At 40.0% G+C, this 27,823-nt stretch overlaps 1 protein-coding gene across 6 annotated transcripts in view; it reads left to right on the top strand.

Annotated features, from left to right (window-relative positions):
* The first annotated feature begins 6,340 nt into the window (after positions 1-6,340).
* The window catches only part of LOC139439474 (serine palmitoyltransferase 1-like), a 190,518-nt gene continuing 169,035 nt past the window's right edge, over positions 6,341-27,823 (top strand). For 5 of the 6 annotated variants that reach the window (XR_011649327.1, XR_011649326.1, XR_011649325.1 and 2 more), the window contains exons 1-4: positions 6,356-6,448; positions 15,163-15,270; positions 17,156-17,200; positions 17,798-17,892. Coding sequence is in view for 3 of the 6 variants with exons in the window: in XM_071216570.1 (XP_071072671.1) it covers positions 17,180-17,200; positions 17,798-17,892 (116 nt within the window). In the remaining 3 variants the exon portion in view is untranslated. Of the gene's footprint in view, positions 6,449-15,162; positions 15,271-17,155; positions 17,201-17,797; positions 17,893-27,823 lie in introns of all 6 variants that reach the window. The other variant, XM_071216566.1, reaches the window with a different exon arrangement.

The raw sequence follows: 27,823 nt of genomic DNA, 5'->3' as shown, positions 1-27,823 counted from the left end.
TAAAATCCAAAGACCTTGGAAAGGAACCTAAACTGGTTTCATATTTGTGTCCCTCTCAGAAGAGAAGAGGAACAAAGCCTTGACACTGACTTATGAGGTGGGAAAGCAGATGCTAGACTATCTGGAAGATGATCAGGGAGGGTTTGAAAATTGGCACACATTTGTCTCCATGTTTGGGTTTTTAAAAAATTGAGTAAATCAAAGAATTCCAGCCTTAAAGACAGAACCATGGGACTCGGCTAGAAATGCAAAATTTCAGGTCACCCCAGACCTTATATCAGTTTTAATTTCTAATGCACTAAATATTATAACCCATGTATTAAGCAAAGTAGCTTAGCCTATTAAATGAACTTATTTATGAATTCAAATAAAGGTGATTTTGGCCTTTAAAGAAATCACAGGCACTTCTTGCATGCTTTCTGAAGGTTTTATTTGCAACTGCATGGGAACTGAGATTTCAGAAGAACTGGCAAAGTAAAGGCGGCTGCATTCTTGAAAAGAACAAGCAGTGAAGTAACAGTGAAAGTGTGGATTGTTCCCACTGGTGGAAAAAACGCTGTTTCCTCACATGACCGTTACATCTGCGATGGTCATTAAACCAGAAATAAAGTCTCTTTCCTTCACAGAGTAGAGCCAAGAGCAAATGGGCCCTGACTTCATCTCTTCTGGGGACTAGTGCTAGGTCTAGCACTAGACTTGATAAGAAATTGGCCTGATCAATCTAAGGAAACACAAGAGTGTTTCTGTTGCTCATTGTGTAACTTTTCTTGGAATGCGAGGCTTTTCTTGACTGAGTGGCCAGGTCCACCAGAAGGTGGAGCCTAAGACAAGAGGGTGCAAGGAGGGAGGGACTTTATTCTAGGAAGCATGTCCAGGAATGAAGAGTGGGGGATTAGAGAGAGTGAAAGAGGAAACACAATGGGCTCCTTTTATTTTTAGGCTGTACTGGAGATTGAACCCGGGGCCTCGTACATGAGAAGCAGGTGCTCAACCACTGAGCTGTGTCCACTCAGTTGGTTTTTTTGTTTGTTTAGTTTTAGAAGGTACTAGGGATCTCGGACATGGGAAGCAGGTGCTCAACCACTTGACCTACATCTGCTCCCCCAATGGGGTCCTTTTTTAGTAGGAAGAGAGAAGCATCTATCTACTGGCTCTCGTCCCCCAAGTGACTGGGGTTGCCCCATCGGGTGCCAGTTCCCTGGTATGCCCAGGTTGCATGTGGATGAGTGCTGGGCCAGTTCCAGCCCCCGCTGGGCTCTGGTGTCAGAGAGCCCCAGTGTGCAAAAGTAGGCAAGATAGTTTTGTCAGGTTCCAGCCAAGCAAAACCACTTGTCAGGCAATGGCTAGCATTAATGGTGGGGCCTATGGAACACCAGGCCAGACCCAAGAGGTGCCCGATGCACACCTGGTGGCCTGCAGGGCTAGGCTCTAAGCAAACCTGACTCCACTGTCTGTTTTGCTTTCTCAGCACACAGATGGTTTCTGTTTCCCTTGGCTAGCCGCTGGCTGATGTGCTGCTTCTAACACTGTCCCTTCTATTCCCAGGGCAGCAGACAGAGCAATCCTGTAAAACACAAGTCAGAGCATGTCTCTCCTCTGCTCAGAGCCCTCCAAAGCCCCCGTGGCATCTTAGAGAGGGCAGAACACCCAGGGAGACTCACAAGGCCCCAGGGATCTGGGTCCCTGCTCACTCCTCAACTCCCCTCCTCCTCCTCTCCCTCAGGTCCCATTCCTTCCAGACACAACGGGCTCCTCACTTTGCCTTGAACTTGCCACACGCAATACCCTTTGCCTGTGAAAATCACAGAGGCTGAGAAATTCTTGTAGTATGCAGGTGCAAAAGGCCGGAGATCTCCAACAGCTATATGGGTCACTAGCTCCCTCGTTTCCTTCTGGTCTTTGGAGCCGATACCAGCTTCACAGTAAGCTTCTCCAGTTTTTCTATATAACATTTCAATCCCTCCAATACTTTATATGCCCTTCTCTGATTTATTTTTTTCTCCTTAGCATTTATCACAAGCCAAGATACCTCATATTTTACTTACCTATATTGTTTCTGTTTGGTCCCTTAGTAGAATATAAACAGCAAGGTTTTTGGTCTATTTTGTCCACTTCTTTCTTCCTAGCTCCTTAGACGGACTTATAGTGGGTACTCAGTAAATATGTCCTGGATGAGTAAATGAAGGAAACGTCTAGCCTCATGACTGATGAATCGGCTGTTATGAATAAGAAATTAGAGATTTTAATAAGAAAAATTGGATACTCCAAGTTAAAAAAAATCACTACATGGTTGGATAACAGAATATCATTACTAACAAGATACCGTAGTGCTGAAACATCAGTCCTTTCTCATGATGTCAGGTGAAAAAAACAATGAAAACAACTAAGAAGGGAAGTAAGAGGAAAAATTAAACTTTAAAAAGATATTTCTGGTGAAAAACCAGAAGCAAGTAAGGAACATGTTATTGGAAACTGGAGGAAAGGCGATCCTTGTCACATAGCGAGGGAAAACTTGGCTGACTTGAGTCCTTGCAGTTGTGTGACAGCAGAACTTGTAAAGGATAAACTTGGAAACTGAGCAGCGGAGACTTCCAAGCAAAGCACTGAGCATGCACCCTGGTGGCTTCTTGCTGCTTACAGGAAAGTGAAAGAGTAAGGAGATGTTTTGAGGAATATCTCAAAATATCCCAATTACCCAGTGCTTACAACACCAGATAATTGGGAGTTTCTTGGTCCAGCCAGGTGGCAAAGTATATTAACATCCAGAAATTCACTGCTGGGATGGCATGCTTTAGAGAGAAGGCAGTGGTGTGGCCGGACAAACTTTTGCTGAAGAAATTAAGTATGTGACTCATGGATCCACTCAGTCCTTTCAGCCGAGTCAGGAACAGAGGCAGGGTTATCCAGAGAGGATCTGTGGAGGACCCTCCAGTGTAAGGTCCTAGATCTCCTCGACATGCAAAGGGAAACCACAAGGTTTTGGAGAATGTTGCATCAGCGGGAACTCTGCCAGACTGGATGGAAAGGGACAGAGGGAGAACACAATGAAAGATGGCTGATGGATTTCCAAAATCCTACAGGAAGGAAATAGGCTGACAGAGCTACTGAGCTGTAAACATGTGCTTCCTTTCAAGAAAAAAGGACTCTGAGGGCAGAGCCCTGGGCACAGAGGCAGAGCTGTGGGCCCAGAAGATGGAGCCTCAAGCCACAGACACATCTTCCCAGGCCTTGCTTGAATGAAAATTTGTCCTGCTGGACTTCTAACTTGCTTGGGACACATGATCCCTTTATCCCTTCCATTTTCTCGCTTTTGGAATGAGAATCTCTATCCTATGTGTACCCCACCATTGTACTTTGGAAGCAGAGAGTTTGTTTTTGAGTTTCACAGGTCCATAAAGACAGAGAAATGTTACCCCAGCATGGATCATACCCAGAGTCTCACCCATTCCTGACTTAGATGACCTGGCTAAGATATGGGACTTTTGAACTAATGATATTCAGGTGAGATTTTGGACTTAATACAGAGGCCAAGCAAGAATACAAAAAAAATTGAAACCAAGCCCCACAGGGTACTGTTCCCATTACTACCAAAAAACAATCACAAAACTGGCATGAGGCAATAGCAATCATATATTTTGCTCTTGAATTTGGAGGTTGGCTGGGCTTAGACATCTCTCTCTGAGGCTCTGTCAGGCGGTGGCTCCCAGATGGTGGCTGGATGGGACTGGGGCCATGCTGAAGGCTTCCCCACTTACATGCTTGGCACCTGGACTGTAAGACACAACCCTCTAGGGGCTGGAACAGCCAGTGCCAATACCCACATCTGTCTCTCTCTGTGTGGTCTTCATGCGCTCTTGCCACAGCATTCCATTTTAGAAGCTGTCCAGAGGAAGACCCAGGCTCAGGAGGAGGCAACAAAGACTCCACCTCTAGAAGGGTGTGTCAAAGAATGTGCAGGTAGTACCATTGGCTCAACCCAGCAGGGGAGATGGTGACTGTTCACTCCTCAGGGTTATCTTGCTTTGGGGGACAAAAGAGGTATAATCTTTACATCCCCGGCAGCTAGCAGTCACAGACTCAGTTAAGAGTTGCTCAGGAGAGAACATAAATTCTCAGAAACTTCCAAGAGGACAGGAAAAAATGGGTTCTGGCAGCCTGGAGGTAGGCTTCTGGAAAATGCAGGAGCAGGCTGTTGGACATGAAAGCATCTGGGGAAGGCAAGGAACACAAGGGCAGTAACAGCTGCAATGGAATGTGGGCAGAGTCCAAATGATTCTGCCACACAGTGCCAATTCTATGTGGAAATGTAATACATAGTGCAGGTGCCATTTCAAATTAGTGGGGAGTGCCAGGATTACTCAAAGAAATGGTGCTGGGAAATTTTGTTTTTTCTTTAGGGAAAAAAATAATTGAGTTCCCTATCTCTCATGGGACAAAAATATAATTTCCAGAGCAAAGAGATAAATATAAACAACAACCCTAAGCAAATATTGGAGGAAAACATAGGTGTGTTTTATAATCCTGTGGCAGAGATGGATGGTCTAAGCAAGGTACAAACCCTGAGGCAATAAAGGAACAGACTTTTATGTAGAAAGCATGCTACATAAAATTTTAAATGTAGGTGTGACAAAAGACAACATAAATAGCTAGTTAGAAACTGGGCAAAAATAATTGACATATACAAAACAGGAAAATATGAATTTCAGAATATATAAAGAGTCCAAAAAATCAATAATAAACAAGAAGCTATAGAAAAATGGGTAAAGAACATGAATTGGTGAGTCATATTCATATTGAAGAACTACAGGTGATAATAAAGGTAAGAAGTTGCTCAACCTCATGAGCAATCAGAAACATGGAAAATAAAGCTCAGTATTGTGTCATTTCCTCTCCATTAAACTGGTAAAAAAAAAAAAGAACGATACTACACATCATTGGCTACAGTGTGAATAAACGTATGTACATTTTATTTTTTTTATTTTTTATTTTTTTAAAGATTATTTATTTATTTAATCCCCCCCCCCCCCCCCCCCCCCCGTTGTCTGTTCTCTGTGTCTATTTGCTGCGTCTTGTTTCTTTGTCTGCTTCTGTTGTCCTCAGCCGCACCGGAAGTGTGGGTGGCACCATTCTCGGGCTGGCTGCACTTTCTTTCGTGCTGGGAGGCTCTCCTTACGGGTGCACTCCTTGCGCATGGAGCTCCCCTACGCGGGGGACACCCCTGCGTGGCAGGGTACTCCTTGCGTGCATCAGCACTGCGCATGGGCCAGCTCCACATGGATCAAGGCGGCCCGGGGATTGAACCGTGGACCCCCCATGTGGTAGATGGATGCCTTAACCCTTGGGCCAAGTCCGTTTCCCCATATGTACATTTTAATTGCCTCATTTTGTAGAGCTGTATGACAGTTTTTATAAAAATTCATAATATGCATACTCTAAAATTCCACTTTAAGGAAACCAGCAGGAAATACTCCAAGGCACAAAGAAAGATATTATCGCATCAAGTGTTTTCAGCAGCATTGTTTGTAATACGGGTAAAAGTGGAAATAATTGAAGCGTTCTTCAGAGGGAAATGTTGAAACAAAGTGGAACAAGAATTATGTATAACAATTTATTCCAAGAAGTAGTCTTCAGAGTCATTAAAATTACTTCAAGATTCGTACACACAAAAACCTGTAAGAAAATAAACGAAAAAAGCAACTTGTAGAACAATGTTGTTTCCATGACCCAAACGTTCCTTAAGAACTCCGATCCAAGCAGTGCGTGCACACAGGCATACTGTTTGCATATATATAGGCAGGCTCTAGAAGGTTCCACATTAAACTGCTAAAGGATTTCATAACTATAAAAAAGCCTTAGACTACACTGACAGTGCTATACAAAAGTTGGCTATTTTTGTACACATTTCTTTATTTTTTAAATGACAATGCATTCTTGGCTCACTCATATAAAACAAGAGTGGGTTTGCGATGAACAGTCCCAGCATCCACGGTAACCGCGGAGGGCAAGGACAATTTACAATTCTCTCTCCATCCGGGAGTCCAACGGGGCCTGGACCCTAATGACCACGTGGTAACTAAAAGTTAACGAAATTCACTCGCTCCTTCCAGCCTCACCCTGACCGCCCTCCCAAGGTTCCCCCACGCTGGGGGTCTACACTAATCCCGTAAAGCGTCAGGAGGCTCCCAGCCCAGGGCTCGCCGGCGCTCACTGCGCAAACTTGAAGATGCGTACGGGGCGACGCAGCCCTTTGTATGCACAGAGAGCAAGCGCAAGGAGGCGGGGCCAAGTGCCTGGCCGCCCCGCCCCCGAAGGCGCAGAGACGTCACTGGGCTGCGCCTCGCAGGACTGGACGTAGCGACCCACCTTCCGGAAGAAAGTCCCCTGTGGTGATATGGCGACCACCACGGAGCGGTAGGTGCTCGTGGAGAAGGTGCAGGCGCTCTACGAGGTGAACTGCGCTCCTCGCGGCCCACGACCCCGCTGGGTTTTGGGGAGGGTGCGGTGGTTTTGTGGTCTGAGCCTTCCGTAGGGCTGCTCGCTCACGGCCGCACTCGTTGGCAGGGCTCCGGGCGCTCACAGTCCCAGCGGCGGGGTGCTGGGGTAGACGTCCCAAGATGGCGGGTACCCGGACTCAGCGTCTCGATTTGAGTTCTGGCGAGCGTTAGTCCTGCCCGGTCCTGTGGGCGCAAGAGAGGCTGGTGCCCAGTAACCAGAGTTGAGACTGTTGGTCAAATGGTATAGGTCCTTAGAACTGTCGAGTAGTTAATAGAGGAAAGAATTTTAAAAATTGGGATTTGTTTTTGTAGGGGAGGGGAGTTAGAAAAGAAGCAGAATGTTTTAGGGTTTGCGAATACGAGACAGTTTGTTCTTCTTCCATATACTTCCCGTTCCCTATCTTATAAAGACGCAGTTATTTTCGTAGATTTTAAAAGTGGAGTAATTAACAGTTTTTTGAAAGGCTAGCTACTTCAAGTATTTAAGATAATATGAAATCTAAAAGTCAGTCTTAGAGAATGCTCATTCATTTAACAAATATTGACTGAGGTCCTGTTTTGTGCTGGGCTGTGACTACCAGGACTGTCCAAGAGAACTTGCTGTGATAATCCTTTATCTGAGCTATTCATTACCATAGCTATTTAGCACACTGGCCATTAGGCACTTGAAATGTGGCAAGTGTAACTAAGGAACTGAATTTTGTATTTACTTTAAATTTAAATACCCACGTGTGACTAGTGGCTGCGGTATTGAACAGCACGGATGTAGATGTTAAGGATACTGCAGTGAGCAAACATGCAAAAGTCCCGGTGTTTATAGAGCTTCCATTCATTTAAAATGAATTTCACTTTTCTTTTGATAATTTTTTTTGAAACTTAATATTGCTGTTTACTAGCAGGGTTAATGATGATGTCCTCCATTGCAAGACATAAACAGAAATTATTCAATGAAAAACGGTTGAGAGAGCATATGTGGACCTCCCTTATCCCCATATGTTGTTAAAGTGAAGTCCAATGCTACGTTAATTTTAATGATAAGTGCCCCCAAAAATGAATGATTTTTTGGTAGAAATAGATGGTTTTCCGTTACATGTTTTTGCTCACTTTTTGAAGATTGCATTTGACCATGTAACTTTGGATATGCTGAAATGAATCACATGAGGCCTGGGCAAAGTCTTCCTGAATCTAACATTACCTCTGGAGAAAAAAAGAGGGGCATTTGTGATAGTTACTAACTCACTGGAGAAGTTTCTCTAAGCTTTTCTTTGGATTATTTCTTTGTGGAGTGGGAAGTTTAAGTGACTTCATCAGGTCTTTGCCTGCTAGAATCCCGTTGTTGAGGGAGAAAAATACTTATGCCTAAGTAAATTTCAGTTCAAGTGGGAATCAGCCAAACTTTAAAGATCATCTTAAAAAGAGATTTCTGATTTGCTCCAGTTTTTATGTACTTGGATTGTAGAATTTGAGAAGTCTTGAATACACAAAACAATGTACCTGAAAAATTATCAGCAGTGTTTCTTTTGTGTGTGTGTTTATGTATGTGTATGTAATGTATGTACCTATTTTAAAGTTACTTGCGCTTTGACATATAAAAATTTGTGTAGAAATTTGTCAGTAGTTTTTCTAAGACTCCAAACTCCAAATTTTTTTTTAAAAGCTGGTGAATCATCCTAACTTTCTTTTTGTCCAATGTTTGAAAATAATTTGGGTTTAAATTTCTAAATGCTATCTTTTAAGTGATTTTTTCATTGACAACCTATTGTAGAGTACCCCCTACTGCATCTCGTATCTTTCATGTATACTTACTGTGTTTAGTTATAGAAAACATAAAAGTCAGCCTGGCTTTTAAAAATCTTGGAAACTTGTAGTTGGAAAGAAGACTTGAGATGGATAATTTCATTGAGGTTCCTTTATGCCTTTGATGTGGAGAACACTACCTACTTTGGGGGAACTATGGTAGAAAAGAGAACTCCTACTCCTTTAAGCAATTATAAAGTGTTTTTTTTTTTCCTCTACCATGATCCAAGAAGAGATAAAGAGGCATATCCGTTATACAGAAAACTCAGTAGTATGCACAGAACTCTTTAAGAATTGGTTTCTGAGACTTCAGGAAGAGAGGCAGGGGCATCACTTCTCTCCCAGAAAAAAAATAGCTAGAGGGCAGATGGAGACTGGGAGGGCTGCTCTGAGGCTCAAGAAACCAGGGGAATGAAGGTGTATAGCTTGTAATTTTTTGCTGATGTCTAGGCATCTGATTCTGGTGCCAAGTTCACCCTGATGTTGAGTTTCTCTCTCTTCCCTAGGGATTTACTGTTAAGTATCAGTGTGCTAGCATGTTCTTTGATTCTTGAATCAACTTGTTCTATATATTTAGAATCGCCCTTGAACTGTTCAAAACAGGGCTAAGGATCCAGTAATGGGGTGCAGGCCAGTTTCCAAGAACCTTGAAGAGGGTGCCAGTAAAAGCACCTGCTTCCCTCATCCATTTATTATTTTTCCCATTTTGTGTACTTTTCTTATCTGCCAGCAAATGGGGCTCTTTGGCAGATATCTTAGCTAAGGCCCTAGGTGCTAAAGGGAAATGCATTCATAGTAACTCCTCAGGCGAGTGGGCGGAGCAGAAGCAGTGACCCAGTGCCAGCCGAGCCTCACATACAAACCTTCTCTGAAGCTGTTCTCTTTGGCCATGGGCACCCTCCCACTCTCTGCTTCCTCAGCAACCAACCCAGGACAGTAGGGAGGGTGTGTGAGAAGATAAATTATCTTTAGCTTCCTGCTGGCTCTCAGTGCAAAGTTGTATCCCCACCCAGACTGGAAGTGTGAGACCCCCCTCCAATGCAGCAGACCAAATTCACTGGCCAAAATGCGAATTTGCTGTAGGCTGTATCCCTTCCTCTCCTGTTTCTTGGGGCAGAGGACCCCTGCAACCCGCTCAGTCCTCAGCCTGCTGTTTGCTCCGTAGGTGGGGGAATAGGTGCCCAATGCTTTTGTAGCTCTACTCAAAGGATTTTTCAGGCAGCTGAGACTCCTTCCCTTTGCCCCTCTATCTTCTGGGTAGGTTCAAATGAAAGAAAGAATCAGTGACATAGAGGAAAGAAGAACTAAAATTGAAGAGCAAGAACAGAGTGTGAAAAGAATGGAAAAATTGAGCAGGGGCTCAAGGAGTTGAAGTCCACCAACATACATGTTATGGGAGTTCCAGAAGGAGAAGAGAAGGAGAAAGGGACAGAAAGAATATTTGGAGAAATAATGGCCAAAAATTTCCCAACTCTCATGAAAGATATGAATATATGTGGCCAGGAAGCACACCATACTCCAATTAGAATAAATCCAAATACACATACCCCAAGACACATAATATGCAGAATGCCAAAGATAGAAAATTCTGAAAGCAGCAAGGGAAAAGAGCAACATGACATACAACAGATGTCAAAAAAGTGCAGATTTCTCTTCAGAAACCATGGAGTTGAGGAGACGGTGGTATGATATAATTAAGGTACTGAAAGAGAAAAACTGCCAGCCAAGAATTCTTTATCTGGCAAAACTGTCTCTCAAATAAGACAGTGATGTTAAAATATTCACAGATAAACAGAAACTAAAAGAGTTCATAAATAAGAATCCAACTTTGCAGGAAACACTGAAGGGAGTTCTGCAGCTAGAAAAGAAAAGAGAAGAGAGAGGCTTGGAGGAAAGTGTGGAAGTGAGGAATATCAGAAAGGGTAACCAAAAATTGTAAAAAGATGGTTTAAGCTGAAGAATGAAATGACTGAAGTAATTCCTTTACAGTAGTAACATTGAATGTTAATGGATTAAACCCCTCAGTCAAAAGATATATGCTGAAAGAATGAATAAGAAAACACAAGCCATTTGCTGTCTGTAGATTCACCTGAGATGCAAGGATGCAAACAGAATGAAAGTGAATGGTTGGAAAAAGATAACTCCATGCAAATAGTAACCAAAAGGGAGCATGGGTGGCTATACTGGTGTCAGACAAAACAGACTTCAAATGCAAACAAGTGTTAAGAGATGCAGAAGGCCACTATATGTTAATAAAAGGGACAGTCTACCAGGAAGGAGAAACAGTCATAAATATCTATGCACCTAACTAGGGTGCTCCAAAATATACGAGGCAAACTCTGGCAAAACTGAAAGGAGAAATAGATGCCTCTACCATAATAAGTGGAGACTTCAACATGCCACTCATTTCAATAGATAGAACTAGACAGAAGATGAACAAGGAAACAGAGAACTTGAACAATATGATCAATGGGCTGAACCGGGCAGACATATACAGACGTATGAACATTTTACCTGAAATGAAAAGGTTATGCATTCTTTTCAAGTGCTCACAGATCTTTCTCCAGGATAGACCATGTGTTAGGTCACAAGGCAGGTCTTAATAAATATAAAAAGGTTGAAATTATACAAAGCATCTCCTCAGATCATAATGGAATGAAACTGGAAGTTAATAACATGGGAAAGGGAAAAATTTGCAAATGTCTAGAGGCCAAATGACACACTCCTAAACAGTGGATCAGAGGAGAAATTGTAGATGAAATTAGTAACTATATTGAGATGAATTAAAATGAGAACGTAACTTATCAAAACTTATGGGATACAGCAAATGCAGTGTTGAGAGGGAACTTTCTAGCCCTAAATGCCTCTATGAAAAAAAATGAAAGAGCTTAAATCAAAGACCTAACTAAACACCTGAAGTAATTAGAAAAGGAACAGCAAACCAATCCTGATAAAAGCAGAAAGAAAGAAATAATAAAGCTTAGAGCAGAAATAAATGAAATGGAGAACCAAAAAGAGAAAAATCAAGAAAGCTTGTTCTCAGTGAAGATCAATAAAAATGACAAACCCTTGACTAGACTATCAGAAAAAAGAGAAGAGGCAAGTAAATAAAATCAGAAACGAAAAGGGGGAAGTCATGACTGACCCCCAGAAACAAAAAGGATCATAAGAGGATGTTATGAGAAACGGTATGCCAACTAGGCAAATTAGATGAAATGGGTAAATTCCTAGAAATGCCCAAACAGCCTACTTTGACTCTACAAGAAATACAAGAACTTAGCAAACCAGTCTCATTTAAAGAGATTGATTCAGCCATCAAAAATCTCCCGTGAAGGACCAGATAGCTTCACAGGTGAATTCTACCAAGCATTTCGGGAAGAATTAACATCAGTCCTGTTTAAACTCTTCCAAAAATTTGAAGAGGAGGGAGAATTACCCAACACATATTATGAAGTCAGTATCACCCTAATACCAAAGCCAGATAAAGATACTAGAAGGAAATTGTCGACCAGTCTCTCTAATGAACGTGGGTGCAAAAATTCTCAACAGAATACTTGCAAATAGACTCCAACAGCATATCAAAAGAATTATACACCATGACCGAGTGGGATTTATTCTTGCTTTGCATGGATGGAACATAAGAAAATCAATTAATGTAATACACCACATTAACAAATTGAAGGGGAAAAAATATGTGATCATCTCGATTGAGGCAGAAAAGGCATTCCACAAAATCCAGCATCCTTTCTTGGTAAAAACACTTCGAAAGATAGGGATACAAGGAAAACTCCCCTATGAAAAACTCACAGCAAACATTGTACTCAGTGGGGAAAGGTTGAAAGCTTTCTCTCTAAGATTGGGAATATGGCAAGTATGCCCACTGTCACCACTATTATTCAATATTGTGCTAGAAGTTCTAACTAGAGCAATTAGACATGAAAAAAAGAAGACCTAAACAAATGGAAAGACATTCTGTGTTCATGGATTGGAAGACTAAATGTAAGGATGTCAAATCTACCCAAGCTGATTTATAGATTCAGTGCCATACTGATCAAAATTCCAACAATTGGCTTTACAGAAATAGAAAAAGAAATTACCAAATTTATTTGGAAGGGAAAGTGTACCAAAAAAGCCAAAAGCATTCTAAAAAAGAAGACCAAAGTTGGGGAACTTTGACTGCCTGACTTTGAAACATTACAGAGCTATGGTGGTCGAAACATAATTGAATTGGCATAAAGATTGACACATTGGTAAGTGGAGTAGAAGTGAGAGTCTAGAAATAAATCCTTGCCTCTGTGACCTGCTGGTTTTTGACAGAGCTGTCAAGTCATTGTGTGTTAGTCAGCCAAAGGGATACTGATGGAAAATACCAGAAATCTGTTGGCTTTTATAAGGGGTATTTATTTGGGGTAGGAGCTTACAGTTAACAGGCCATAAAGCCTAAATTATTCCGTCACCAAAGTCTATTTCCATGTGTTGGGACAAGATGACTGCCGATGGCTGCCAAGAGTTCAGGCTTCCTGACTTCCTCTCTTCCCAGGGCTCTTGTTTCTCTCTGGGCTTGGCTGCTGTGCTTTCTCCACAAGGCCAGCTGTAGACTGTACAGCGAATGGCTCTGTCTCTCTCACCAGGGCTTCTGCCATGTCCAAGGAGCTGTCTCTATTCCCCTGTGTTCTTCTGTGTATTCATTTCCCAGGCTCCAGCTCAAAACTCTTAACTCTGTCTTTTGCCATGTCTTTTCCCCCCACCCCACCAATGGGTAGGGACTCAACACCTTACTAACATGGCCCAATCAAAGTCCTAATCATAATTTAATCAATTAAAAGTGATACCTCTGACAGACAAGTTGACAAACATTCAATAACTCTTTTTGGAATTCTTAAACAATGCCAAGCTGCTATACCATGTTAATGGGACAAAACTGCCTTTTCAACAAATGGTGCTGTGAAAACTGGATATACGTAGCCAAAACAAAGAAGGAGGACCCTATCTCACTCACTATACAAGAATCAACTCAAAATGGATCATATTCCTAAACATAAAAGCCAGTACCATAAAACTCTAGAAGGTAATATAGGGAAGCATCTATAAGACCTTGTAGTGGATAGGGGTCTCTTAATCCTTATAGCCAAAGCACGGGCAGCAGAAGAAAAATAAATGGGACCGCCTCAAAGTGAAACACTTGTTCATCTCAAAGGACTTTGTGAAAAAGATGGAAAGGAGCTTACTCATGGGAGAAAATAATTGGAATTCACACACCTGACAGAGGTTTAATATTCATGATATATAAAGAGATCCTACACCACTCAAATAAAAAGAAGATGACCTGATTTTAAAAATGGGCATTTTCTAAAGAAGAATACCAATGATGAAAAACACATGAAAAAATGTTCAACATCACTGTCTGTTAGAGAAATGCAAAATCAAAGCAGCAATGAGATATTTCACACGTACTAGAATGACCACTATTAAAAAAACAGAAAATGACATGCTTATTTGCTGTTGGTGGGAATGTAGAATGGTACAGCCACTGTGGAAGTCTGTTAGTTCCTAAGGAAGTTAGATATAGATCTATCACGTGACCCAGCAATACCGCTACTAGTTATATACCCAGAAGAAAGGAAAGCAGTGACACAAATAGACATCTGCACACTGATATTCATAGCAACATTATTCACAATTGCCGAAGGATGGAAACATCCCAGGCATCCATCGACTGACAGATAAACTGTGGTATAGACACATGATGGATTATTCAGCTGTGAGAAGAAATGAAGTCGTGAAGCATATGACAACATGGATGAACCTGGAGGATGTTATGTTATGGGAAGCAAGCCAGGCACAAAAGGACACACATTGTATGACTTTGTGGAGGTATTTGCTAAAAAGTAAGTTATCAGAGAAAAGAGTGTCATTAGAGAATGGAAAGCTGAGGGTTAATCTGCAGAGTTGGTAAAAAGTTGTTTGTAATGTCCTGAAATGAATAGAAATGGTGAAAGTACACCATAGGATTTATAATTAGTAGCGCCAACATATGGATATGATAGTGGGGTTGCTTTTTGTTTTTTCTTTTTTTGAATAATGAAGATGCTCTAATATTGATTGAAGTGATATGAATGCACAACTCAGTGATTATACCTAATGCCATTGATTTTTATGCTTTAGATAAGTTATGTGGTTTATGAATAATGAAAAAAATAATGTAGGTTGGGGGAAAATGCATCAAATGTAGGAGATGTACTATAATTAGAGGTAATAGTTTGACAATGCTCTTTCATAATTTGTTACCCGGTTACACGACAATGCAAGGTATGTGTCATTGGGTGAGGTATGGGAGCCCTGTATGATGTTAATTCTTGTTTGTTTTGTAAGTTCACAACTTTTACTCTGTACTTATTGTTTATGTATATTCATATATGAATTATATACTTCAGTAAATTTAAATTTTTTTAATTGTCTCCAAAATAGCTCATCCATGGGTAGATGAGGATGGTAGAAGACTTGTTAAGCTGTGAAATGTTTTTTCCAGTCATCTTACACTAGTATGATGGCATGAAATTTTTTTCCAGTCACCTTACACCAGTATGATGTGAAATTTTTTTTATTCCCAAAGAGGTTTTGAAACTGCATTATTTGAGGTTTTTCATGTGTAGGAGAAATTTTACCTACTGTTGGAAGTGGGAAAAGAATTACATATAATAAAAAGAAAGGAGTAATGAAAATAAACTCAGAATTAATAGGTAGAAGATAGTGGGAAGCAGTCTATGAAGTCACCCTGAGGTTTATCTTCTGGTTTTGAAAGGGTTGAACTCATTACTTATCTTTTGATTTTGATTTGTTGTATTGTTTTTATTTTGTTTTTGACTCTCAGGCTCCTGCTTACCATCTTATTTTGGAAGGAATTCTAATACTCTGGATAATCAGACTTCTTTTCTCTAAAACTTACAAATTACAAGAACGATCTGATCTTACACTCAAGGTAAGAAATTAAGTCTCTATTTTATTTGGTATATGGCTGTAGTTGTTATGTGTTTCCAATTTGTTGTGGCTCAGCGGGTTAAAATGTTGTATGTAGAGTGAGGAAATCGAGGGGAATGAAATATCAGGGTAGGCAAAGTACAGTAAATCCACAGAGAAATACCATGGTATGGGGTAGACAGCAACCTTATGATTAATGGTGGCTGGAAGGTGGAGTAACTATTAAATGTGCAATGTCAATATGCAAGAAAGAGTACATGAAGTACTCAGGAAAAGCACAGCTTTTAAGGGAACATTTTCCCTGTGGTGTTAATAAAGGAGATATGGGGTTGGAAAGAATTCTTCTCCAGCGCCACACCAAATCAAGTTTTGATTTGTTCTGTATAGTCGGGCCCAGTTTGAACCCAAGCTGGACTGACTGCTGGAGGCTCTGTGGACTGTCTGCTTGGAGTCCATTAGGATGGCAAAGAAGGCTATCCTCACTCAGATCAGGAACGTTTAGTCCTGTGCAGGAACTGCCACAGGCATCATGGGGAAAGAGGACTTTTGACCTCAGTGCAGTGTCTGTCGCTCAGATTGTTTCCCTGTCCTGTTCCTGTAGCCTTGTGCCAGAATCCTTAGGGAGAGAGGGACTGCAAGAGATATTTTCCCACAAAAATCTCTCAAACTTTGGAACACAAGGCAGCACTGAGCATGGGACAAAGATGGAATACTGGGGCTTTCTTCACTTCCTGGAGCTTTCATAAGTGGCAGGGAATTATCACATCAGTGTGTTCATTGCTTTCATGCTTTCATTGACCATAGCCATTGATTTACATTAAGCTTTACTCCCTTGGGAACTGTTAATAGTAATTATGCAGCAAAATGGCTCTTAGGGCAAGTAAACTTTGGAAACCTGAGTAAAACAAAGTTCAATGGATGTTTTATTGCAAGATTCTTTATAAAGTTTAATATGCCAGTGGACATTTGGATCTCTGAGCACAGTTTGGAGGGATGCTTATTAAACTTGATCACAGATTTTTGGGGCAGTTTTTTTTTGGGGGGGGAGGGGTTTGGGGTGTTTTTTTTTTTTTTCCACAAATACCGTTTGTGTTCCACCGCCGTGGAACACTCTCTTGATCACATTGTAGTCATATTTGACCATAGGCTAGAAACCCTGTCTATACTTTTTTCCCTTCACTATTTTTTACAAATTCATTGTGAATGGTTTTTTTGCCCTAAAACAGATCCCTAGCCCAACTTCTTAAGTGATCAGTCATTCCTAATACTCTTAAACATATCAGTCTTTACATATGTACCTTTTAAAGGAATGATACCTAAACATAGTTTTAGGATAATATTTTGAGAGTGAAATCTAGCTAGAGCAAGATTCAGTAATCACGGGCATCTTACCCTAAAAACTATGGAAGGAAAAACTGCCTGTGTTTTTAAAGCTTAACTTTTCAGTAGCTTAGAAGAAGAAATGCTGTCTTAGTTTTCTATCTTCAGAGTTTCTGGAATACCAACAGATCTTGAGTTGATTTTACCATCTCTCTTGATGGTTGCTAGTAAAGAGTATATATTATTTATATGCCTGGCTTGTTTCAACTGCTGGGTTTCTTCCATGGAGTTATGGTAGAAAAAGATGAGGATTTTATTGGTTGATTTATTCAGCAAACATTTTTGAGTACGTGAGCATCAGGTGAATATGTTTTTGGTCCTGCCCCAGAAGAGTCTATCAGGAGAAAAATTCACATAAGCATTTAAGAAAAGAATTAAATAAAAAAGAACTATAAGGAGTGATCATGTCTGGAAGGCAAAAATTGCTGCAGCTCTCATGTTAATTTAGGTGCTTCATCTTGTGCTATGCATAAAGACTACATTAACTTTTTTCTGATTTATTTAAGGTTAAGAAACTCAAGGTAGTCAAGATGCTGGTAATGCATGAAGAGGTAAAGCAACTGTTTTTTCATGAGAAATTTCAAAGCAACTGAATCTCATTACAGTAATTGTTCTAAAAGAGCCTTTTTCTATATTTCAGCTACTTCTGGACTGTATAACCTGATGGCTTAAACAGATACTTCTTTGTGATCTAGTTTATCTTTTCACATAAAAGTCACTTCCCTAAGAACCGAGGGGGTGGTATACTTGTACATTCTAAGATTAGAGGCGGAGCTTACTGACCTGAAGCCACGCTTCTCACCTGCAGTGTTTTAGATTTTCTTTTTGTTTTATTATCAGTAGCAGTTATACTTCTTACTTCCCACATTAAAACGTCCTGCAATAGATAAATTTTCTTAAATTTTCAAGTCATCCACCAATCTGTGTGTGGAAAAACCGTCTTTAGCTTGTTATAAAGAAAGAGGCTAGGCTGTTAAGTGCACACAACTCAATATTGCTTTTCATTACTAGACACAATGGCTAGACATAGTATTTCCAGTAGTGTATTGCTTATGGCGGTTCCATCACAGCAAACAGTTTAGATGTGTGCTGGAGCTGATAGAAAGTGCCTAGTGCTATGCTTTATTTTTACTCCTTTTCTCCGGTAGGAAAAAGAAGAATTGATTGAAGAATGGCAACCAGAGCGTCTTGTTGCTCCTGTCTCAAAAGACTACCCTGCTCTCAACTACAACATCATTTCAGGGTAAATCAGTTTTGCTACTCAGGGGGCTTGTATTTGGTTTCCTGTGGGTATATTCACCAAAGTAAATGGTGATTTATATGTAATTTTCCTTTTTAACTGAAATAAAACATTTAGAAATTTCTGGAAGTTGGAAACTGCTTTAGTTCACAATGTACACATTTCTTTTAGAGATAGGATGGGCATTTTTTTTTGTCTTCTATTTGCATTAAAGTTTGCATTTTTTTAAAAAAGCTTTTTTCCAAAGTAATACAAGTAAAATAGTGTGCTTAAAATAAAGTGCAACAGACTCCTTTTTCCCGCTGGATTAGTTTCTGATTTTAGATCACTCAGAGGTTACTCTCCTAACTCCAGATATTAATAGCATGCTGAAACTGCTGTTTCTTGATTGAGCACCTGTTCCTACAGTATGAGTTTCGAAACTTTGACTCACTTATGCTGTCTCCCTCCTGGCTCTCAGTATCTGATATATTTTGATTTTTAGTTCTTTTCTTGATTATTTGCTTTATTGTATGTGCTTATTTTTAAATTAAGAAATATTTTAAGTATATATAAAATATCAGACAGCTGTGTGTACCTGCCACCAAGAATTAACATGCATTAGCAGTTTGCTATCTTAACTTTAAATTTGTTTTTTAAAGAAAGAGAACATTACAAAGGTAGCTTAAAGAGCCCCCTTCCCCTCTGTCCCTTCCTCTTATCTCCCACCCAAGGTAGCCACTATCTTCAAGTTGACACTGTGTCTTTCCTTTGCATATATTTAAGTTTTTAACATGTATGGCTATAGCCATGAAAATACTTATTGTTTTGTTTAAAAATGGGATGCAGGATATTCTCCTGTGTATCCTTCTGCTGCTTCTGATATGATCTAAGAGAAGCTTGTATTCTTCACTTCCACAGATATCTTTAGTCTTTCAACAGTTTTACGTGTTCCTGAAACAAGCCAGTCTTTTATTTTGTGGTTTAGGCCTTTGAAGTCTTAAGAGCTCTTTCCCTGCCCCAGAGGCCTGGATTGACCTATTTTCCACAGGATGGCGGGTTGACTGGGCATTGTTGGTGGAATAGTCCATTCTTTACCTATAGATTGGAAGTTTCTTTTCTTTTTTAAATGATGTTCCTTTATAAAAGGTCTGTTTTTGGCTTTTCTGTGTGTTCTGTTGGTACATTTGTTTCTCCCTGTGTCAGGACTTCAATCGTGTAAATATTGCAGCTTTATAATAAGCCTTGACTAGAGTTAAGTCCTCCACCTTGTTCTTCAAAATTGGGGTGACTCTTCTTAACTCTGTTCTTCACTCAGAGTTTAGCTGATCAGATTTGACCAAAAATGGGCTTGGATTTTTACATTAGAAATGCATTCAATTTGTGGATTGATTTGGAGAGAATTGTTACCTTGCTGTCACAGAGTGTAACCACCCAGGTACACATATATTACTTGTATACTTAGGTCTTTTAGGTCCTAGAGTAAACTTTTATACATTTCTTAATAAGACTGTCTTTTCTTGCTCTGTGTTTTTATTTTGAAGGAATCGTAGGCTCACCTGGCAATTATAAGAATCCGTATCCCCTTCACACAGTTTCGCCCAGTAGTGACATCTTGTAGAACCACAGTACAGTATCACAACCAGAAGTTGACGCTGATTGTGTATCTTTTCTTAAATGCATCTCTAGCTCCCTTACAGTAGTTACTGTCAGTCATGAGGAGTGTCTTTAGTTTGCTGGGGCTGCTATGGCAGATACCGCAGGCTGGTTGGCTTAAACAATGGGCATTTATTGTCTCTGTTTTTGAGACTAGAAGCTCAACGTCCAGGCATCAGCAGGCCGTGTTTTCTCCAAAGCGCGTAGCCTTCTGGTGGTGGCAGTCTCCACCTCCCTCCCATGGCCATCATCTCCTTCGACCCCTCTTCTCGCCTCTCACTTCTGCTTGTCCATCTCCTTATGAGGACTCCAGACAACAATGGCGTGAGGCCTGCCCTCATTCGTTGTGGCCTCAGCTCAACCAGGATCATCTTCAGAGGTCCATTGTGCTGACACCCACAGCACTGGGGCGTAGGACTTGGATATGTCTTGTGGGGACATGATTCAGTCCCTAAAAGAAGCCCCTTTTTATTCCCTTTGCTCAGCTTCTTGACTTGTCTAGAGTACTGCACAGACAGTGTCGAATAAGTCAATGGCCTCCTGTCCTCTACCTCATCCTTAGTAAGAGATAACATTTATGGAACTGTGGGAGTTTGGCCTTTCTCTTCCAAGTTTCCTAAGGAGATTTTGATTTTGTTTTTTTTAAAATCAGAGTATTGAATTATATCAGATATTTTTTCCTGTATCCCTTGAGATGATCTTATGACTTTTTTCCTCATCTCAGTTACTCTGTTAGATTATACACATAGGTTCTTTTAAGCAGTGATGCATATGCATACTTAAAAATTTTATGATAAAAAACTGCAGTCTGCCACCCCACTTCGCCTCATCCCAGATTCCCACTCTCTAGATAATTGCTATTTCCTTAGCTTTCTTCTGTTTACCCCTACTTTTCTAAGGAGGTTATTTCAGCTGTTATTTCTTGATTTTTTGTTTTTAATTTCCCAGTTAGTTATTACCCATAATTGTGGGCTCCAAGCCCGCACACCCGCACTTGTTCTCCCAGCACATTGGTTCTGGCCCTGCAGTGGCCCGTGGGCATTAGGAGAAGGCACTCCTCTGGCAGGCAGAGCCTGTGTGGCCTCAGGCTGGGTTAGGGCCCTGTGGGCCTGGCCCCCCGGCAGAACACCAGGCCGTGCGGCGGCCATGCTCTTGCCCTCTCTCCACCAGAGTTCATTTGTAACATGAGGTCCTTAGACTGTTCAGTGTTGACATTTTTATGCTGTTAGGTTCATTTTGGTTTTCTTCTCAGAGATATCTTTCCTGGAACCTCTGTCATCCTGTGCTAGTCTTAACTGGTTGCTCTAAACACCTGTTTGCACAGGTGGGCCCTGGACGCTTCCCAGACCCAATAGCTTGGGAATTCCCTTTGTTTCCCTCATTGGTTGGTTGCATCATATTTCTTGGTTTACTCCATTATGTTAGTAGAGTATAGCTAGACTCCTGAGAAAGGGCTGTGGAAGGCAGATATTTTGAAACCTAAACACCTTAAAATTGGTTTTGATTTTACCATTTACAGTAGAATGTTTTATCTGTTTTTATTGATCTTTTAAATGCTTTCCCAATATCTGGTGATCCTTAGCATCCATTCATGGTTTTTTTTCAATATGCAGAATATATATACACACACACATATATTTACTTTATTTCAACTTAAAAAAAAACAGAGAAAAGCAAAATTCAGCTTAGCAAATTATGGAAGTATTACTTTAAAAAGTCCTTTCTAGGGGAGCAGATGTAGCTTGGTGGATGAACACCCACTTCCCATGTACAAGTCCTGGGCTCAATCCCTGGTATCTTCTTAAAAAAAAGAAGTCCAGGCACACTTACCTTATTTAATCCTAAACACAAACTCACTTGTTTCTCCTCTGTTCTGAAAGATGAAAAAATGAGCAGAGATTGGTTAAATGATATGATCAAGGTATCCTTATTAATGAAGAAAATGGAGAACAAAAAATGCGTGATCATATTCACATCTCATAAAACTAAATTCCATATATATGTTTTCACCTTTAGCATTAATAAAGCATCGTAGTCTTTGGTACAAAAATATTACAATGTTACTGTTAACTATAGTCTATAAGTTACCTTAGTTGTATTTTTCCATGTATCCCCATATTCTTAACACCTTGTAATAGAGAAACATTCTTTTATTTGTATAACTAACCACAGTCTTCATTTGCCACCCAAATCATTATGCTATACAGTCCCTAGATTACCCTCTAGCTTTCTCTCAATTAATTTTAACCTCCCTAGACTACCTCTTTTGGCCACAGTCACATTTGTAAATCAGCAGTGTTAGTTATACTGATGATGTGTTACCATCAACTCGGTCCATTTCCATATATGCAGAATATTTTAATTGTTCTCAACAGTATTATGTAAATTGTCTGAAAAACTACAAGAAAAAATTGAACACTGTTTTTGTGATATTGATAAACAGAGTTTTCAGTTTATGGAATGTTCCTTCAATGTTAAAAATATTCAGTTGTCACAAAAGTTAATGAATTTACTTAAAAAGCATTTTTTAAAAATAACAGCTTTATTGAGAGAGAACTCACATACCCCTTTTTTTAAAAAAATAAAAAATAAAAAACTGTATTGTGCTACCAAATATACACACAAAATTTCCCATTTTAACTACTTCCATGTGTACAATTTAGTGGTATTTATAGTCATAATATTGCGTTACCATCATCATGATCCATTAATAAAACTTTCTCATCACCGCAAACAGAAAATGTAGTCATTAAACACTTAACTCCACATTCTATCGCCACCCTGCTCCAGCCCCTGGTAGCCTGCAATTTACTTTCCGTTTCTATAAATGCGCTTAATTATTCTGTTAGTTATGTGTGTTACCATACAATATTTGTCCTTTGGTGTCTGGTTTATTTCACTCAACATGTCTTCAGGGTCCATCATGTTGCAGCATGCATCAGGACTTCATTCCTTTTTTTGGCTAAATGAATTTCTATTTTATGGATGCCATGAATTTTATTTATTCATTCCTCTGTTGATGGACACTTCAGTTGTGTCTACCATTTGGTTATTATGAATAATGTTACTATGGATATTGATGTACAAATATCTGTTTGTGCCCCACTTTTCAATTCTTTTGTAAAATTTCAATCTTTTAAAATATAAGCAAGTGGTTTTAGTGTGTTCACAGAGTTGTGAAACATCCTCTAGGTGAATCCTCTAGTGTGCTGCTTGGAGGGGATAAACCTGATGTCCCACTCTCTGGGAGCTGAGTTGGAGGAAGGGGGCTCAAAGTCTCATACTTCATTGTGTAGCCCTCCTTAGGACTTTGAATATATATAGGCCTTATCCAGAGAGTCCATCTTCCATCTTTCTGTAGGATAGGGTAGGGTTATGAGGGAGTAATTGCCTTTTATGAAGGCTCCAGCCAGTCTCTCCCCACCTGCTATCCTACCTTCAAAGGAAACTGATGTCTTCAACTCAAAAGCATTTCTGGACTTGCTTTTGGACCATTCTTGGCTTGGCTTTCTCTCTGATCTCTTTGACCTATCAAATACCGCTTATCCATTTGCTTTCCTGTCCTTCAGCATTTTGTTACTCTCATCTCTCTGCCTGTGGCGTGGTAAGTCTGGACCCTTAAACTGCATAGGGAATTTTGTGTGCTTTCTGAAGAAACCAGAGTTTGTGGTTGGTTGGTTGATTGGTTGGTTGTGTTGTGTGTTTTTTTCATTGTCTTATTAAACCAGAAGCCACTGGTAGGTTTTTCTATTATTAAATCACCTTTACATTTCTAGAATAAATCCTATTTAATCATTACTTTGGGGTTGGTTTTTATAGATTGGTGGATTTTTGGTTTGCTAAATATTTGGGATTTTTAACAACTATCATCATTTTCTCTTGAAAAAACGAGGTTAGTTTGTTACTCATGAGCTGGTCCAGTTTTGGTATCAAAAGTATATTAGTCTTAAATTTTCTTTGGAACAGTGTACTTATGGTATTTTTGTTGTTTTGTTGAGTATAGATTTTCATTGTGAATTTAATGCTGTCAGTGAGTTTTTAAAACTATTCAGGTTTTCTTTATGAGTTACTTTTGGTTAAATTGTCCATCTCTTCTTACGTTTTGAAAACGATTGGTGTGAAGTGGCTTATAATATTTCCTGGACTTTTTTTTTAAACAACATCTCTGACGTTTTTTCCCCATTCTTGACGTTGTTTATTTGTGATGTTTCCTTCTTTCTGAGTCAGATTTGCTAAAGGTTTGTCTTCAGGTTTAGTTGAGTCTCTTTTGGATCTTTCTTGGAGGCTTTGGAGTTAATCATACCCCTCATTATCAGGCTTTTATCAGCAGTCTACATAAGCCACCTCTTTTGTGGGGTTTTAGTCCCTTTTCCTCAGTCCTAATGTCTACATCCATTCTCCTTCCCACTAAGGTACTCGCTGTACTACTTAGGGACATACAGTGACGTAGCACTATAATACATTTGTAATGTTTTTACTACTGCATATTATAGAATATATTCCTAGTCTTTCTTTTTTTTTTCTTTTTTTAAATGATTGTTCATATTGTTTTTTTTTAAGATTTATTTATTTATTTATTTCTCTCCCTTCCCCCCCACTCCGGTTGTCTGTTCTCTGTGTCTATTTGCTGCATCTTCTTTGTCCACTTCTGTTGTCAGTGGCATGGGAATCTGTGTTTCTTTTTGTTGCGTCATCTTGTTGCGTCAGCTCTCCGTGTGTGTGGTGCCATTCCTGGGCAGGCTGCACTTTCTTTAGTGCTGGGCGGCTCTCCTTACGGGGCACACTCCTTGTACGTGGGGCTCCCCTATGCGGGGGACACCCCTGTGTGGCAGGGCACTCCTTGCGCGCATCAGCACTGCTCATGGGCCAGCTCCAGAAGGGACAAGGAGGCCCAGGGTTTGAACTGCAGACCTCCCATGTGGTAGACAGATGCCCTAACCACTGGGCCAAGTCTGCTGCCCTAGTCTGTCTTTTGATTTGCAAGAGTTTCATATACAACGCTTATTTTAATCCTTAGTCAGACTTTGATGTAATACTCTCTTATATTGCTTCTAAGATATACATTTTTCCCCCATCTTAAAATCTCTAAAATGGGGATGTATCTTATAGTAGCTAGAGTCATTGATGAGTTGTCGCCAGCCAGGAGGCAGTTGTATTGGTCTTGTCATTGCCGTGTGCTGTGAGCTTGGTCACGGGCGTGCTTGTTATGAACACGTCAGCTGGGTTGTGTGCACTGCTAGTGAGTAAGGCAGTAGATGGCGGGAGAAACTGAGCAGATGAAGATTTTCATAACTGAAGCTGCTGTAAGCAACTCACATGTCAGCCATGACTGTGATTCCAGCTCTGTCATACTTGCTGCTGCCTTTCAATAGTGCCAGTTTATTTTCTAGAAATGTGATTCAATTAGGGTAGAAGTAAAACTGTGAGTTTGGTCCAGCATCAAAACTTACAGAATGGTTGACATGAGGTCTGGGGTAGTATCCTAAATTAATATTTCCCTTCAGTCAGAAAATAAAGGCAACAGATAGTTTCACAACAGTTTAGGAGAGGTTTTGCTACCAAATGAATTTGCTGCAAACTTAAAATTTGTGGCTAAGGGATGTGAACTTTTATATCTACATTTAAGACTAAATTCTAAGTACTGACCCATTTATAGCCTATACTTTCAATATGTTCATTGAATCTAAGTATTTTCTAATTTTCATTGACTTTTTCCTTTGACCAATGCATAGTATTTTCCTTGAGCTTTATTCTTTTAAATTATTTATAATTTATCGCCATGTGGTCAGAAAACATGCTTTGAATGACATCTTTCTGAATGGCGCTAGTGCTCTTATTGAGACCTATTTTATGTCCTTTTTTGTTGAAATTTGTTGCAGATGTTCGATGGGTTTCTCATAAACATTTATATTTGTTTTATTTTGAGATAACTTGCATCCTTTCCAGTTTGTTTTAATTTGTTCAAATAGTTGACATCTTTACTCATTTTTTCCTGCCAAATAAATGAGTGAGTTAAAATGAGAGAAGAGAGAGTTTAGTATTTTCCACCATGATGATTATTTTCTCTCTGCTTTCCTTTCTAAATTATTTAATTTGAGGTTCTTGTTAGGTGGTTTCAGCATTGTTACATCTTTCCTGTAGATTATTCTTTTTTCATTCTATAATAATCTCTTTTCCTCTAATAATACTTTTTAACTTAGTCTATTTGTCTGATAACAGTATAGATACACTAGATTTCTTTTAGCTAGAATGTGATTAATAGGACCTTTTCTCCTCTATGTTCACTCATACTGTGCCATTATGTTTCGTTGTTTCTCTTGTACATAATTGGATTTTAAAAAATCAGATTGTCGTGTCTTCATCTTTTAACTGAGAAATTTATTCTACATACATTTATTGTGACTACTAACCTGTTTTTACACACTAATATCTGCTGAAATATGAGGTGATTCGCAATTTTTCCAATAAAATTCAACATCTCTTTAATAGGCCAGTTTAATATGTAAACTTAAAGGGATGCATAAGAAGTAGGCCAAAATCCTCTCATTTGGTTTATTTTGTTTGCACCTATATTTTAAAGTGCAGTGTGCAAATAATATATTCTAGAAGTACTGCTTTTTCTCTTACTTTCCATGCAGTAATTTTATTCAGATTCTTCACGGGAGTCTTGTATACCATATTCATCGTACAATCACTTTTTGAACAATTTACCAAGTTTTCAATGCCTGTAATTTTTCTCTTGAGTGACTTAAGGTCCACAGTTTTTTAATCTGCATATGTACCTACTTTTTGTTATGGTCTTCAAAAGGTTTATTTACTGGTTTATAGCACTTGCATTGTGAGATCCCCTTCCCAGGAATGTGAACTATATCTGTATCAAATTATTTTACAATTTTTTAAAAACCTGATTTCTTCAAAACCTAAAAGTAGCATTGATTGAGATCATTTCTGGCTGAAGTTGTAATTATTTAGGATTGGATTCAGTTGCACATAATAGAGAACCCAGACTAGCAGTGGCTTAAGCAGGATAGTTTATTTCCACTCTCCTAGATGTGTGAAGAGAGGCATTTCAGGGCTGGGAAGGCAGTTCTATAAATCACAAGTTACCATCTTGCTGCTCTACCAAGAAGCATATGACTGCCATTCAGAGGTCACTGTGGAGGTTTGACATTGTATATATTCCAGAAGAAGCATGTTCTTAAATTTAATCCATTCCTGTGGGTGTGAATCCATTGTAAGTAGGCCCTTATGATAAGGTTACTTTATTTAAGGTATGGCCCACCTCAGTCAGGATGGGCCTTAATCCTATGACTGTAGTCCTTTACAAGTAGATTGAAATTCAGACAGAGAGAGAGAGAAAGCCACAGGGGGAGCAGCCCAAAGCCGAAACCAGTGGAACCGGAAGAGAATGGGGAGGCCAGGAGAGGTTGCCATATGCCTTGCCATACGACAAGCCTAAGGACCAAAGATTTCCAGCAGCCAGCCCCAGAACGCCACTCTTCCAGAAGAAAGCATCGCCCTGATGATGCCTTGATTTGGACTTTTTCCCAGCCTCAGACATGAGCGAATAAATTCCCATTATGTAACCTGGCGCATTGCATGATATTTCCTTGAGCAGCCTAGGAAGCCAAAACTTAAGTCAGGATGGCCAAGTTGCAGGCCAAGGAAGGGGAGAGAAAAGGAGCCTCTTCTAGCCTTGTCCACTGGGTTAAAGCAGCCTTGGCCACACTAGTTCAATAGCAGCTGGAGAATGTGGTCTTTTGTTCTGAATAGGAACAGGACAGGGCATGTTGAGAGAGAGGAGTATTCCTGACTCACCCTGCTTGGCATTCATTGTCCTCTTCCAGCTGTGGATTTGTGTCTTGTCGGAATTCTGGGAACTTTTCAGCTATCATCCCTTTGAACATTGTCTGGCTCTTTCATTCTTTCCTCCTGTTTGATGAATTTTGACCTTTGTGTCTGGCATGTCTGGTGATCTCTTCTTCATACTTTTGCATCTCTTTTTAACCCTTTCATTGCTGAGCACTACTTACTTCTGTGTGTCTGTCTGGGGCACAGGTGCAAGACTGCCACTTGCCAGCGTTCTTTCCCTTCCTTACCCCGAGAGCCAGACAGAGACAGGATCTTTACATTAAGTCGTGCTGCCTCTTGACAGGGCTCAGCACTGATAGGCAGGGCTGTGGGTGAATCTTTTCTGTGTGCTACAGTTTTCTAGCATGACCTCAACTTTTATAGCAGGACCAATAGTTTAGGCTTATCTACCTACTTGTTTTGTTTTTTAATCTTTTTGTGAGTGCTA

Source organism: Dasypus novemcinctus, chromosome 8 (assembly GCF_030445035.2).
Source record: "Dasypus novemcinctus isolate mDasNov1 chromosome 8, mDasNov1.1.hap2, whole genome shotgun sequence".
Lineage (NCBI taxonomy): Eukaryota > Metazoa > Chordata > Mammalia > Cingulata > Dasypodidae > Dasypus > Dasypus novemcinctus.
The sequence above is the reverse complement of the archived record's forward strand: the minus strand, read 5'-3'. Positions and strand labels throughout refer to the sequence as shown.